General features: G+C 48.8%; 1 protein-coding gene across 13 annotated transcripts in view; it reads left to right on the plus strand.

Moving 5' to 3' along the window:
* Positions 1-538: 538 nt before the first annotated feature.
* Positions 539-12,797, plus strand: part of ARNT (aryl hydrocarbon receptor nuclear translocator) — a 28,116-nt gene continuing 15,857 nt past the window's right edge. For 11 of the 13 annotated variants that reach the window (XM_086768590.1, XM_086768591.1, XM_086768594.1 and 8 more), the window contains exons 1-4: positions 539-656; positions 8,083-8,194; positions 9,463-9,507; positions 10,536-10,580. In XM_086768590.1, coding sequence (XP_086624716.1) covers positions 632-656; positions 8,083-8,194; positions 9,463-9,507; positions 10,536-10,580 — 227 coding nt within the window. In that variant the 5' untranslated portion in view covers positions 539-631. The remainder of the gene's footprint in view (positions 657-8,082; positions 8,195-9,462; positions 9,508-10,535; positions 10,581-12,797) is intronic. The other 2 variants (XM_086768593.1, XM_086768598.1) reach the window with 1 other exon arrangement.

The raw sequence follows: 12,797 nt of genomic DNA on the forward strand, positions 1-12,797 counted from the left end.
TGCCCCAAGCAGTCCCAATCCCAGGCCCAACCCCAGCCTCAGTTCTAATCCCAGTCCCAACCCCAGCCTCAGTTCCAATCCCAGTCCCAACCCCAGCCTCAGTTCCAATCCCAGTCCCAACCCCAGCCTCAGTTCTAATCCCAGTCCCAATCCCAGTCCCAGTCCCAGCCTCAGTTCTAATCCCAGTCCCAGTCCCAGCCTCAGTTCCAATCCCAGGCCCAATCCCGGTCCCAACCGTAACTCCGATTCCTGCCCTCTGACAAAAAAAACCCAAAAAAAACCCCGTGACGTCATCCAACCCGACCCTTACCTCGCCCCACGCGCGCCTCCCTCCCCACACACCTCCGCCGTGGCCACGCCCCCTCCCCGGAGACACGCCCACTCGTGCTAGGGGCGGGGCATAGCCGCGCTCACCCTACCCTGCTGGCCGTGCCGTCGGGCGCCCTCGCTCCGTCCCCCGCCCCCCTGGCTGAACCAATAGGCGCGCCGCTCCCCGTCCTCGCCACGCCCCTCCCGGCGGGCAGGTTAGGCTGCGCGGAGGGTTTTCCTGTGTCGCCATCTTGGCAGCGGCGGTCAGGAGGAGGAGGAGGAGGAGGAGGGGGGCGGTTGGCCGCCCCTTGCCGTGCCGGCCATGGCAGCCACCGCCGCCAACCCAGGTGAGCAGGGGCATCTGGGTCTTCGGGGAGAGCGCCCGGCCTGCGGGGGGTCGTGGGGAGGCTGCTGGGGGGCCAGGTTCGGGGGGCCTGGAGGGGCCCTGGGGCGGACAGGGGGCTGCTGAGGGCCGCGGTGGGTGGTTGGGCGGGGCGGTTGGGTTGGTGGAACCGGTAGTAGGGGTTGTGCCGGGCCAAGGAGCTGGTGGAGGAAGCCTGGAGCGAGCTGCAGGAGTTCTAGGGTGGGTGGAAGGTGTCAGCTGGGCCGGGGGGCTTTGGAGGAGCTGGGTCGATGGGGTTGGGGGGGCTTGGGCGGGGGAAGAGCCCTTGGGCGGCCAGGCGAGGGGGTGATAGCTGGAGGCTGGAGGGTTTGGGGGTGAGCGGAGGGGGCCGAGGGTTGGGTCAGGATGGTTGGGGGATGGAATGGGGTGGGGAAGGGGTGGAATGGGGTGGTGGGGGGCACCCGTGAGAAGGAATGAGGCAGTCAGCGCGGGGGAAGGGGTGCTGAGTGACCCGGCTCGGGCCGTCCTGGGAGGGTCTGGAGGAGCAGCGTCGTTGTCAGATGGCAGAAAGTTTTGCAGGAGGCACTTAACTGAGCGGCAGGTCGGTGTGGAGAGAAGGCAGGCTGGAGGCGGGGAAGGAGGCGATGTGTGAGCTCCTTGAGCGGAGCAGGAAGGTGTTCGTGCTCCACTCCGCTCCCGGAGCTTCCAGGGTTGGCGTGGGCCCTGCACATGCCTGCTCCAGGGTCTGGTTTTCATCATCCTCCTCCCAGGAGGCAGCAAGCACTGGTGGGGCTCGCTTGCGTTGGCTGTCCTCAGTGGTTTATGTTGTTTCTGAGACCTTTTATTTTATTTTTTTTTTTCTTTTGCTGTATGTTTCCTTGTGGTCTTCTTAATTAGCAACAGACAAAACCTGATGTGCTCTTTTGAAAATGATTTTTATAAATCTCCCCTCCACCTCTTTTTTGAACTGAGGAGCTTAGGAGCTGGTGCAAAACCTGCCTGTCAGCAGAAAGCAGAACATTTTTTCAATTTTCCTCTGTCAGGTTGATAACCAAGGGATGACTCCCTGTTTGGAGGAAGCTGGAAGTTGGTGATATCTGATGCTTGCTGAATAAAATCGAATCTTTCGGGCTTTATCAGATTTCTGGCTAAATTCTTCTGTACTTAGTATGGATCTGGACTAAACTCATGTCTGTGAAGTTGTAATGGATTTGCAGTGTGGTGACTGAGATCAGAATTTGAGCTGCTGTGGGTTTTTTGTGTGTGTTTTTTTTTTTGTTTGGTTTTTTTTTTTTTCCTTGGTTTGTGGTTTCTGACTATTCTTGCTTGTGGCTTGAGGCTGGTGAGGTCTTGAGTCATGTGATATGTTCAGGTTTATCGAGGACTGTTCAGTGTAACTTCTAAAGGATGATTTTTTTTTTTTTTTTCATTTTAAGGATATAGGAAGCTTTTGTGGCTTTACATACTGAGAAAACATGTTGGGTCACTTGTCTACGGTGATTCTGAGGCAAGGGTACAGAACTGGCATCTGGAAACGTGCAGTTGTGGTTTCACGTAATGATCTGAAATTCTTCAGCAATCAGAAGTTAGAGATGGTGTGTTAGAGAAAAGAAGAATTCTTGCTTCAGCTTAGCAAAAACATATCTGAAACGGAAACTGTCAAACCTGTGATCCCGTCCTACAGCAAAATACGCTTTTGGCTCACGGTGATCCCCGTGAAACACTGAGGTTATTCCAATTCCAAGTAGTAAAATCTTAGCCATGTGTGTTGGTGGTGATGTGGGCTTGATCAGGAAGTTCACTTCTTCTGCCAGCGTCGTGTGAGAACAAGGTTTCACAGTTTGGCGGACAAAGGATGTGTTGCTAAATGTGAAGCAAAAAAAAAAAAAAAATGCTATTTTTTGGGGTAAGAATGGAAAATGTGTGTTGTGAGCCAGTGCTGTAAGAATCCAGTGAATGAGAAAGGAAGGTACTGGTGGCTTTAGACGTAAGTGTATTGCACAGTGTTTATGGGAGTGTAGTCTTTGGAGCTGCGTGATATTTTGCATAACAGGAAAGTTTTAAACAAATTTACAATGAAAAGAGAGAGAACTTTCAGCATCTGTGTTTAATATGTGTAACTACGGGCAGGCTGACAGACTTAGCTCGGCCCTTTTAAACTGAGGGGCGAAAATACAATCTGCGTAGGCGTTATATACGTAGAGATTATTAGTAAAATAAATTACTTGGGAAAATTCTTCTCTGCAAGCTGAGTCCTCTCTTCCTTGATGTTGAAAAATAGGCAGCGGGGTTCCGGTGAATACTGGATAATGCCCCCAGATATGCTGAGTGTCCTCACAGCTTGAGCAGGCTGTGATGAAAGATGGGGAAACTGCCCACAAAACCAGGTCAGAACTTATTTTGAGTGTTCCAACTGCAGCTTGTGTTCAGTGTCGTGCCATCCTGGGCCTTCTGTCCTTCCTTGAAATGCTGTGCAGCTGAAGCAGGTCGCCTCAGAAACCTGTGAGAGGGGCGCATAAAGCACTGCTCTGTTTACAGATGAACTCGCTGAAAGAGAAATCCGCAAAACCTTTCTGTTCCCTTGTCTTTCCAAGGGTTAGGTGAGGCACCGCACAGTTTACTGGACTTATTTAACTGAAAAAAAGACTTAAATTGCGAAGAGTGCTAGGCTGAAAGCTTTCAGTTGTGCCAATGTAAGCAGGTTTTATGTTGTTAAACTCTCCTGGGCAGGAGTGAAAAGAGGGTAGTATCCGCTAACCGTGAGGAAGTGTGAGGAGGGATTAAAAAAAAAAGTGGCTTGCCTTCCTTGCATTACTTCACAGGTTTTAATGTTAACTTGGATTATTAAGACACTTTTAGAGCTGGCTGGATAAATATATATTTGATCAGCTTAACTTCAAACATTTACTTTAATGAATGTGTGATTTCAAACGCTTGAAAATGCATTCTTTTCTATGTGCTGTGTTGTTTTTTGGGATTTGTTTTGTTTGTTTGTTTTTTAGTTGATTTCTGTAATGCTTCTTGGAGAAGGTTCCTATGGGGATGAAAGCACTGAGCTGGCATTGCATGGGAAGTTCAAACCCAAAAAAAAACCCCTCACCTACTTAAAAAATAAATTTCTTTAGTGTACCTGAGACACAGAAAGTGAGACAGTTTGCAAATACAAAGCCACATGCGCTCTTCAAACCAAAGCCTTGTACAGAAAGTTGTACAGAAAAAATGCATTTAAGAGCTATAGCAGGCCCATCTCGTAAATCACAGCTTTGAACGTCCTCTGTGACTTATTTCTGAAGCTTTTTCACTGTTGAGATGCCAGTAGCTGCGACAGAGCCCTTCCCAGGAGAGCTGGGCTGGAAGTCTGGCTCTGGAGATGGTATTCCCGTAGCGATCTTCCAGCCTTTCCTATTCGGGGTCGGACTGCTGGCTGAATTGTGGTTGTGCTTGCGGATTTATGCTCAGTTACAAATGAGGATCCATAGTTTTCCTGTGCTGCCTCTGCTTATCTTTCTGGCCTTAATTAGATGTAACATGTGGAGAAGGCAAGCAGGGATTGATTCTGGAAAGGGCTGGAACAGAGACCTGTCGAGGACGCTGCTTGTTGCAGCAGTGACTTCACGAAACACACCCTGCCTTTTGAGAAAGGTCGACTGGGACTTCTGGTGACACGTGCGATTTTTGTGGAAGATTGTTTCAAAGGAATATCTCTGTTGCCTCTTTTGTTGTTTTGGAGCAGCTGAAAATTGTTCTCATGGTTTTGGATATCGATATGTTCAGCCAGAGCTGAGCATCCTGATGTCTGGGAACCGCTCATCACTGCTTTGAACGACGGATCAGCAGCTTTCCCGGTGACTGTAGTTTTAAGTTGGGAAACTGGTGCTTCATAGGATATGATGTACCAGATTTTCTTAGAATCGGTTGACTCCATTAGCTGGGTCTTTGGGGGTTTTGAAAGGAAGCTTTGCATTTCTGTGAGTTTCCTAGAAATTATCAAGGGTGAAAACGCTTGACCTCTTCCCACCCCATCCGCCTGCCCCACGCCCTCCCTGTTTTTGGGGTGGGGATGTGGAGGAGAGGCCGACAAGTGACGTGAAGGAGTACACAACCATTTTGATGCTCTCCCTCTGCATGCAGAGCAAGTTATTCCTAATTTACACTACCAAATCACAAGGTATCTTATTCTCTTCCACTTGTGAGAGGGCACGTTGTACCATGAGGGGAAAGTGTTTCCAGGTAGGAAATTGAAGCGCGAGGTAAAGCGGTTTCACCGCACGGTGCTGGCCCACGCAGTGGGCTCCCTGGAAATAGCAGAGGCTTGGATGAGGCTTTCAACAACAACCAAAGCCGCCCTCCCTCCCCCTCAATCCTGTTTAAAAGTTGATTTGCAGAGGAACAGCGCAGTGTCACTTCCTTCCCGTGCCCTAAAGCAGAAATTCATCTCTCCTTAATAAAATTAATACCTGGTGTGCTCCAGAAACTTTATTTCTTTTCAGACCATGGTGCTTCAATGCGTGTGTTGAGCAGCCACGGGCTCCCTGGGAAAAGGAATAAACCTTCTAGGCTGGTTCACTGGCACCTGGGGCCGTGTTCCACTAAACAAAGCCCTCTGATATTAGTGCTTTCTGCGCCTTGGGACTTCCCTTAGGGAGAATGGAAGGGGCACGGAGGTGTCCAAGCGATCCAAAGTCGAGCAGAGAGGAGACGGGGAGGGTCTGTGGTCCCAGCGCGGAGCATGAAGAGTGAGGGAGGCCAAACCTCCGTTTATTTTTGAGTGCATCTCATCAGCTGACTTGACTTTATCGCACAGGAACCGGCTTCCTGGCAGAGACCTTATGGATTCACATACATTACCCTCCAGCAGCCTTCTGTCTTTTAAAAGTCTGGTTCCATACCTGATTCTCTGCTCTCACTTTTTTTTTTTTTTAAAAAAACTTTAGAGGAATCCTTGTGTTTTGGTGCTGTAGTTAGTGTTGAAATGGGGTGTGCTCGCTCGTGCTGTTGGTTGGGACTGTTGTTATTGGCCCCTTCAACCGCCAAGCGCTGAGCTGGATGCTTATTCCATATTTTGGTCACCTCTGCGGAACACTGTGGACTAGTGAGGAAGAAACCGGCAGCAATGCTGGCTGCTCAGAGGAAAACAAATCGATCATTAACAGAGGCTAGCAATATTACTGTGGTAAAAGGGTGGGGTTTTTTGGTTGGGTTTTTTTTTAGTTAGTTGTTTTTTTTTTTTTTTTTTAAGAAATACCAGAAGTTTTGGAGCGTATTTCTGGAGAGCTAGAGCTGTTGCTGTCAGCCAGCTGCCATGGTCCAGCCACGCTGCAGGGGTGGCTGGGCTGTTGCACGGCTCTGCCTTTAGCTATGAGCGAGCCACTGTCCAACTCTGGAAGCCCTGCTTAGATTAAACTGCTGTTGGGTTGAAATCAGACTTCAAGAACTGTAAAACACTTGTTAAACCCAGAGGTATCTACCATGTTGAAAATAAATATTTTTTTTCTTTCCTTTCCTCCTGTGGGGTATACAAAAGGTTGTATTTTCTCTGATGAGGTGAGAAGTAAAAATGGACACTGCTGCACAGAAGCTCGCTGTAGTATGGCTCTCCTTTACTTCTCCAGCAATATCCTCGTGGTCTTGGCTAAGCTGAGGTTTGATGGCCTCACAGTGTAAGCCCCGATTTGTTAAGCCTGACTTCAGTTCTTTGCTTTGCCCCACCAATTCTGGCAGCGTTTCATCCGTAAGCAGCTCTCTGTCAGTGTGCCGCTTTGCTGTGGTTTGGGAACCCCAGCAATAGGCGCTTTTTTGCGTGTATTGGGGTTTTTTTTTAGTCCACTCCACTTTGATAAAGCAGAAGTGGTTTTTCGACTTTCAAGGCACTCTGTGCACTCAGTTTGCAAAGACTGCGGTGGAGATCCTCTGACTGGAGCCTCTGTTTTGGTTGCAGTCTAGCAACAAACTTAAAACCAGAACCGTTAAAGTGAGTACAGAGCTGGCTTATTTCAGAAATGTGAAATAATGCCTTATAACTTGCTTTAAAAAATCTGGTTCTGGTGCAAATTGGACTCTGTTAACGTGGAAGAACATTGAATGCAGCTTTCGTGGCAGTTACAACATGGTTTCGGTTTAAGCCATGCCGAACAAGCCTTGAACAACTACAGAGCCTGTTATGTGTGCTCCTGAACAACTGGGAATAGGGAAAAGATGGGAGAAGTAAAGCTCGATGTCTGCTATCAAACGCTGCTTTCAGTCACGGTGTCTCGGTTGCGGGGGGTGAGAATTCCCTGCTGGTGTTGGTGAGGGCTGGGAGCTGCTGGTGAGGCGTGTGGGGAGGAGAAGAGGGGGCGTCCGTGCTGCCGGGTTGTGGGCAGGGGTTCAGAGCCCAACCTGCCCGCGCGGCCAGGGAGATGGTTCAGGGTGTGTGGGATTGCGTAGAGCCGAGGCTATTTGCTTTTATTGGGGGGAAAAACCCGTAATGCCCAGCAGGCTTGGGCCTGCTGTCCGACTTGTGAGGGCAGCACATTCGAGTTCTCCGCTTCTTTCCTTCCCGTATACCAAAAGGGGCTTAGTTTCACATCTCAATGTAGATTTTTTATTATTATTATTATTTTCTCAAATGTTTTATCTATGTAGAACCTCCTTGTAGAAGCAGTACTGGATTATTGGGTGGCATGATCTCTGAAGGCTCACCAGTTCCACACTTGAGAGCATTACCTGGTTATGTCATCTCTTAGAAAGCATTAGTGAGGTTTCCTACTGCTTATGCAACTTTTCTGTGTGTAAAACACAAGGTTTTTAGCTCCAGGCAGGACTGCTATTGTGTTTAACGGAGGTAGCGCGTCGTTTTGGGGAAGAACCGATGTTCTTTTGTTCCGGGTGTGCGGCCAGTTGCGGAGGAGCGTAGGCAGAGACTGGTAATCATGCCCGTGGTGCCCACGGGTTGGTAGTGCCAAAGAATGGAAATGATTGTCTGAAAGATCATGGTTTTCAAGATGGGTCTTGGTTAATTCTTTGTCTCTTAGCTTGGGAAATAAACCCTCTTCGAGAGGTGGCGTTAATGTTATTAGGCAAACTCACAACTCTTCTCCTCCCCCTCTATGTACACCTGCAGCTGGCATCTGAGAAGGGGTTCAGCCCTTACCCAGATCACAGCAGGCTCCTCCTCTCTCTAAAAAGGAGCCCACATCTTTAGAGTTTAGCGATCTAAGCTTCTGAGCTTATGAAAACAGCGTGCGCTCGAAGCTTGAAATGAACCCTTAGCGGGGGCTCTGGAGAGACGGTAGATGAAAGAACACACATTGCGCAAAATCTGTCAGCATCAGATGCTGCAACACAGTGACTCTTAATGGGAGCTGTCTGTGGAGAACAGTCCACGCTCTAAACTAGAGGGGGATTTGACGTAATACTGGTTTATTTTCTTTTTTCTCTCTCCTGTTTAGAAATGGCATCAGATGTTTCTTCTCTGGGTGCAGCCGTCAGCTCTGGGAACCCTGGACCGGGTGCGCAGGCTGGAGGAGCCATTGTTCAGAGAGCCAGCAAGAGACGTCCCGGGTGAGCGTGTGCTCTGTGTGGCTGTGGTTTCTACTTTTTTTTGAGGGAGGTGTGTGGGTGAAGCGTATTTTTGAGGAAGGAGTGGTCAGCCTTGCGGTGAGGAAACTTGTCTGCTTCTAAGCAGAGCTGCCCAGTTCCTTCAGGAGCTCTGGATCCAGTCCTTTTACTTTGTAGTGCTCATATCTATTAAAGCCAGGTTCTGTATGATGTATAAAAAGAGGGGATTAAAAGGTTGAGTTGCACCTCACAGGAGAAGAGGGTTGCTCCCCAAGGACAGCGTGAAGCGGGAGTCTCTGAAGCAGTGAGACAAGCCAGTTGCTGGAAGAGAGGTAGAGAATGTGAACGTCAGGGCCTTACTCAAACCTTCGCAGCTGTGCCCCCTCTGGGAGAGGGTGGGGGGAAGCTGCAATGTGCTTGTGGTAGGCTTTTTGTTTGCTAGAAATGCCTCTGCAAATTAAAAGGATACTGAGTGGCTGCTCTTAAAATTTCGGGCACAAGAAATTTCCTCTTAATTTTCCAAGTTACTTAAAATCTCGCCCTGCCCTGCCCCAGTCACTCCAGCTCGTACCTTCACCTCCATTTGCTGATGCTCCCACTCCCCTGCAGCTCCTCCCACGCTGTCTGCTACTTGTTCCTCGCGCTTCATTTACAAACACCGTGCTGCACCTACACGCCAGTTTTCCATCCTGAAAGGAAGCACAGTGAAAAGCTTTTCCTCTGTCCTCCCACATAGGCTTGTTAGAAATGTTTTTTTTACCCTGTTACAGCAAACACAGTGACGTTGTCTGCTGTTGAACTAAGGACGCTAACTATGCAGATCACCAGACTGAACTTTAACTCTTCAAGTATTTTGCCCTCCTCTTTTTTTTTCTTTTTTTTTTTTCTTTCTTTCTTTCTTTCTTTCCTAAATGCCACCGATCCAAGCTTTTGAGTTGGGAGTGCTCCACTTGTAAGCTGTTGATCGGTCCCTTGAGCGGTTGTGGCAGCCTGGTGGGCTTCACGTCGCTGTTGGGAGATCCAGAGCTTTTGGAGCAGGAGGTTGTGATGCAGTGGGTGCTCCAAGTGGACTTTGCCTCTTTTGAACTGTTTCCTTGCTCTGTTTTGGATAGCCTGGTTTAAAACTTTGTGGGTTGTTTCACGTTAGCCCCTGGGATTACTTAAATCTTCCTTTCAAGAATCGTCTGCATCCTTGTAGGGACAGATGGAAAAGCAACTTGTAAAGGATAAACTGCTTGGTTAGTAATTGACTTCTTGCTTCTGTTTTTCAGGCTTGATTTTGATGATGATGGAGAAGGGAACAGTAAATTCCTCAGGTGAGGGAGAGCATAGCACCTGGGAGTTTGTTGTGTGGTCTAGGGGTGTCTGTGCATTCCCCCCAGAGCAGGAGCTTGCTGCTCGTGTGCCTTTTCCTCTCCAGCAGCGCAGAGGGAAGTGGGAGGAGTCTGAAGGAGGCAGTGCTCCACTTCCCTAAGCTCTTCCCTTTCTCCTAGTCAGCAGTATTCCTCCATCTTTGCAGTTGATGCCAAAGCAAAGCTGCTGTGCAACATGGGGTCTGTGAGTCCGCAGACGGGGCCGTGGCTGGGAGGGGATCCCGTTACTGGTTTGGATGCGATCTCCGCCTCGAGTATCCCTTGGCCAGCCCCGCAGCAAGAGGAGATCAGCTGAAGAAGCAAGCCTCGCGAGCCCTGGGTTGAGGCGGTGTTGCAGAACTCTGTCATGATGTTGCTGTGTTTGATACCAGCATCTCAAAAGATTAAGTAGTTTCCACAAATGCTCTCGGCAGTCCGCTGGTTGTTCTAGGAGCACTGCTGCTGGCTGTGCCCCCATTTATTGCAGAGAAGAATCTTCTGCCAAATAACTTTATCGGCACAACAGTGGGACGCTGAGCTTTTGTTAGTGCCTCAGACACGCGTTACTTAATCCTCATCTGTTGTGAGGGTGCTTCGGTTGCTTCAGTTACAGAGACAGCCTCACTCCCGAGGAGTTGGCGCGGTTGCAAGTCTCCTCTCCTGATCCATATGGAACGCAGAAGGGTTGGAACCGTATCTTCCAAGTGCAATTTAACCTATTTCTTTGTGATTGTGCTTAAGTTACTGGGTGTGACGCCTCTGTCCTTGATATGAATGTGATGTGGAGAACATCATCAAGGTGATAAAATAATTAAACTGTAGTCTTTTAACCGGGAAAATGAAGAGTATGGTTCTGGCTTGTCTATGCACAGCAGTTTGTCTTTTTAACACCAGGGTCTTTTTGTGTGATTTATTAAACCTTGTTCTCTGTGTCTTTGGGAAAGAAAGAAGTGTAAACCCTTCAAGAAGTCGTCTTCTTCTCCCCCTTCTAGGTGCGATGATGACCCGATGCCAAATGATAAAGAGAGATTTGCCAGGTAAGAATCTGCAGTGATGCAGTTCTTGAGGCTTTTGGTGCCAAACCACCTTAATGTACGAGAGGTCCTGCAGCACCCTTCTGTGTTAGATTTTTCTCTCTTTGAAGGAAGGTGCACCAAAGGATCCAGACATTTTCCTTGTTTTCTTGGACTAATTCGGTATGAGTGTGGTGAAATGATGTTCCTCTTTTTCAGTATCTCTTTCGGCTGGTGCCTTGGACTCTCTTTCTTTTCTCCTGCTCAAGAAACTTGCAGAGAGGCAAGTTTCATGCTTAGTTCAAGTTTTACTTGAACGAGGTTTCCTGGCAAGTGTTGTGGTTTGTATGTTTTTTGGGGGAGTTAGGCAGAAGCTTTCTCTATCAGTGACAGATTTCCTAGAGATCAGGGTGTACAGTAACACTACAGGCAATATTTTGGCTCCAATTTGTTGGTGTCTTGAGAGTAGCTCTGTACCATCTAGTACTGGGACTGACCTCGTGGATTTTTACAGTTTTCTGAAGCCCATGGAACTCAATTTAAATATTTAATGAAATTATTTTGTGTTGCTGTGTAATGTTTTTGTCCAAGTAAGGTTCTTTCTTTGTATGTTCAGAGTGCTGTGAATTCCACAGCGCAAAGGCACATCATGTGTCTTGCTAAGAAGAAAAGTGAGCAAATACAGAATAACGGCCAAGACACTGTGCTTAGTGGCTTGTCTTAAGGAGAGGCCTGACTTCAGAAATTCCCAAAATTGGAGTTAAAATTTAAGTGATTCCTCAGTCACACTGGGGTAAGGACTCCCCAGCGTGTTGTGTGGAGGAGTCCAAGGGTGAGCAGGGCAGATCAGGGTGAGCCAGGAATGGTGGTGGGTGCAGGGGCATTTCTCTGAGGTCATGCACTGCAACTGGTGGTCCAGAAATAAAGGCTTTGCAAAGCGTCTGTTCCGTAATGTTTCAGCCAGAGCTATGAACCTGGGCCAGAGTCTGAATGCAGAGAAGCAAGAAAAAAATTGCAAAGCCAAAATTTCAGGTCACAGTCACGCCGTTATCTGCCAAGGGGCTAACAGGGACTTCTGAGCTGAGGTTCTGAAGTCAAGCACATTAGAAAGGTGTTTGCCAGCCCCAATCAAATAACTTTGTTCCCTAGTGCAAGTCATAAGCTCTGGGAACTTAAGGTACAGCAGACTGATAGTACATTTAAGTGCTAAGATAATGGAAAATACCAAAAAAGCACGTGGTGTAGGCAAGCACTGCAGTGCTGAACAGCTTCATGGTCCTTCGGCTTAAAAATTCTGCTGCCTAACTGTGCAGTGCGGTGCCTGGAGTTGGGTCTTGGCTCCCCGCGACTGCTGTTGTGGTGTGGCCTTTGGTCACTGTGGTTAATACGCATGTGGTGGGCGAGGAAGGAGGAGAGCAGTGACAAAGTCACCAGTGGTGTTAGCGTGCTGATGCCCCGAAAGCAGCTGTAAGAAAAGCACGGCACAGCTCTCCTCTGCATCTCTGCTCCTTGGCCTGCCCTTAGCTCTCGGATCTGTTTTCCGGGGTTCCTCATATTGTGCTCCTCGCAGCTCTCGCAGCTCTCGTTTTCCAGTACACTCTTCCCTCCTCTGATGATGTGAGGCGAAACAGAGCATGGAAGTGAACATAACCAAATATTTTTAAGTACTGTACTAAAAGCTGTTTGAAGTGGAAGGTGTGTGAGGGATCTCAGTGATGGTCCGTGTAGGGTCACTGTGGGAAATTGCAAGCTGCATACAGCTGTGAGAACGTGACCTTGGAGAGGGGAGCTAGGAGGGTTGTTATCTCGGAGAGGGGAGCTAGGAGGGGTGTTATGGAGCAGGATGTTGCTGCTATCCGGGAACTGCCGTTAGCCAGCGGGGCACGTACTTGGCAGCCTTGCTGCATGCGCTGGCCACGCGTGCACCAACGCCTGGTTGGTACTCTGCCACTGAATCTGCCGAGGGGATAAACAGAGGCGGCTCGGAGCAGAGGGTGAGAGAGAGGACCTAGAGCGCACTCTGCGAACAGCAGGGGAGCCCTGAAGGTGCTGCGCCTGCCTCCCTTCTCTGCTCTGACCCCGCTGATCATCATCCTCCTGCTCGGCGGTGTCTCCAGCTTAGTCGAGGTGGTGAGACTCGCAAAGGGAAAACAATACGCTGGTGACTGCTTATGCAAGGCTATAATAGAGCAATAAATACTGTTGTGCTTTTAAATATCATATGCTGGGTGAACTTCGTGC

The sequence above is a fragment of the Chlamydotis macqueenii genome, chromosome 28 (assembly GCF_036417535.1).
Source record: "Chlamydotis macqueenii isolate bChlMac1 chromosome 28, bChlMac1.mat, whole genome shotgun sequence".
NCBI lineage: Eukaryota > Metazoa > Chordata > Aves > Otidiformes > Otididae > Chlamydotis > Chlamydotis macqueenii.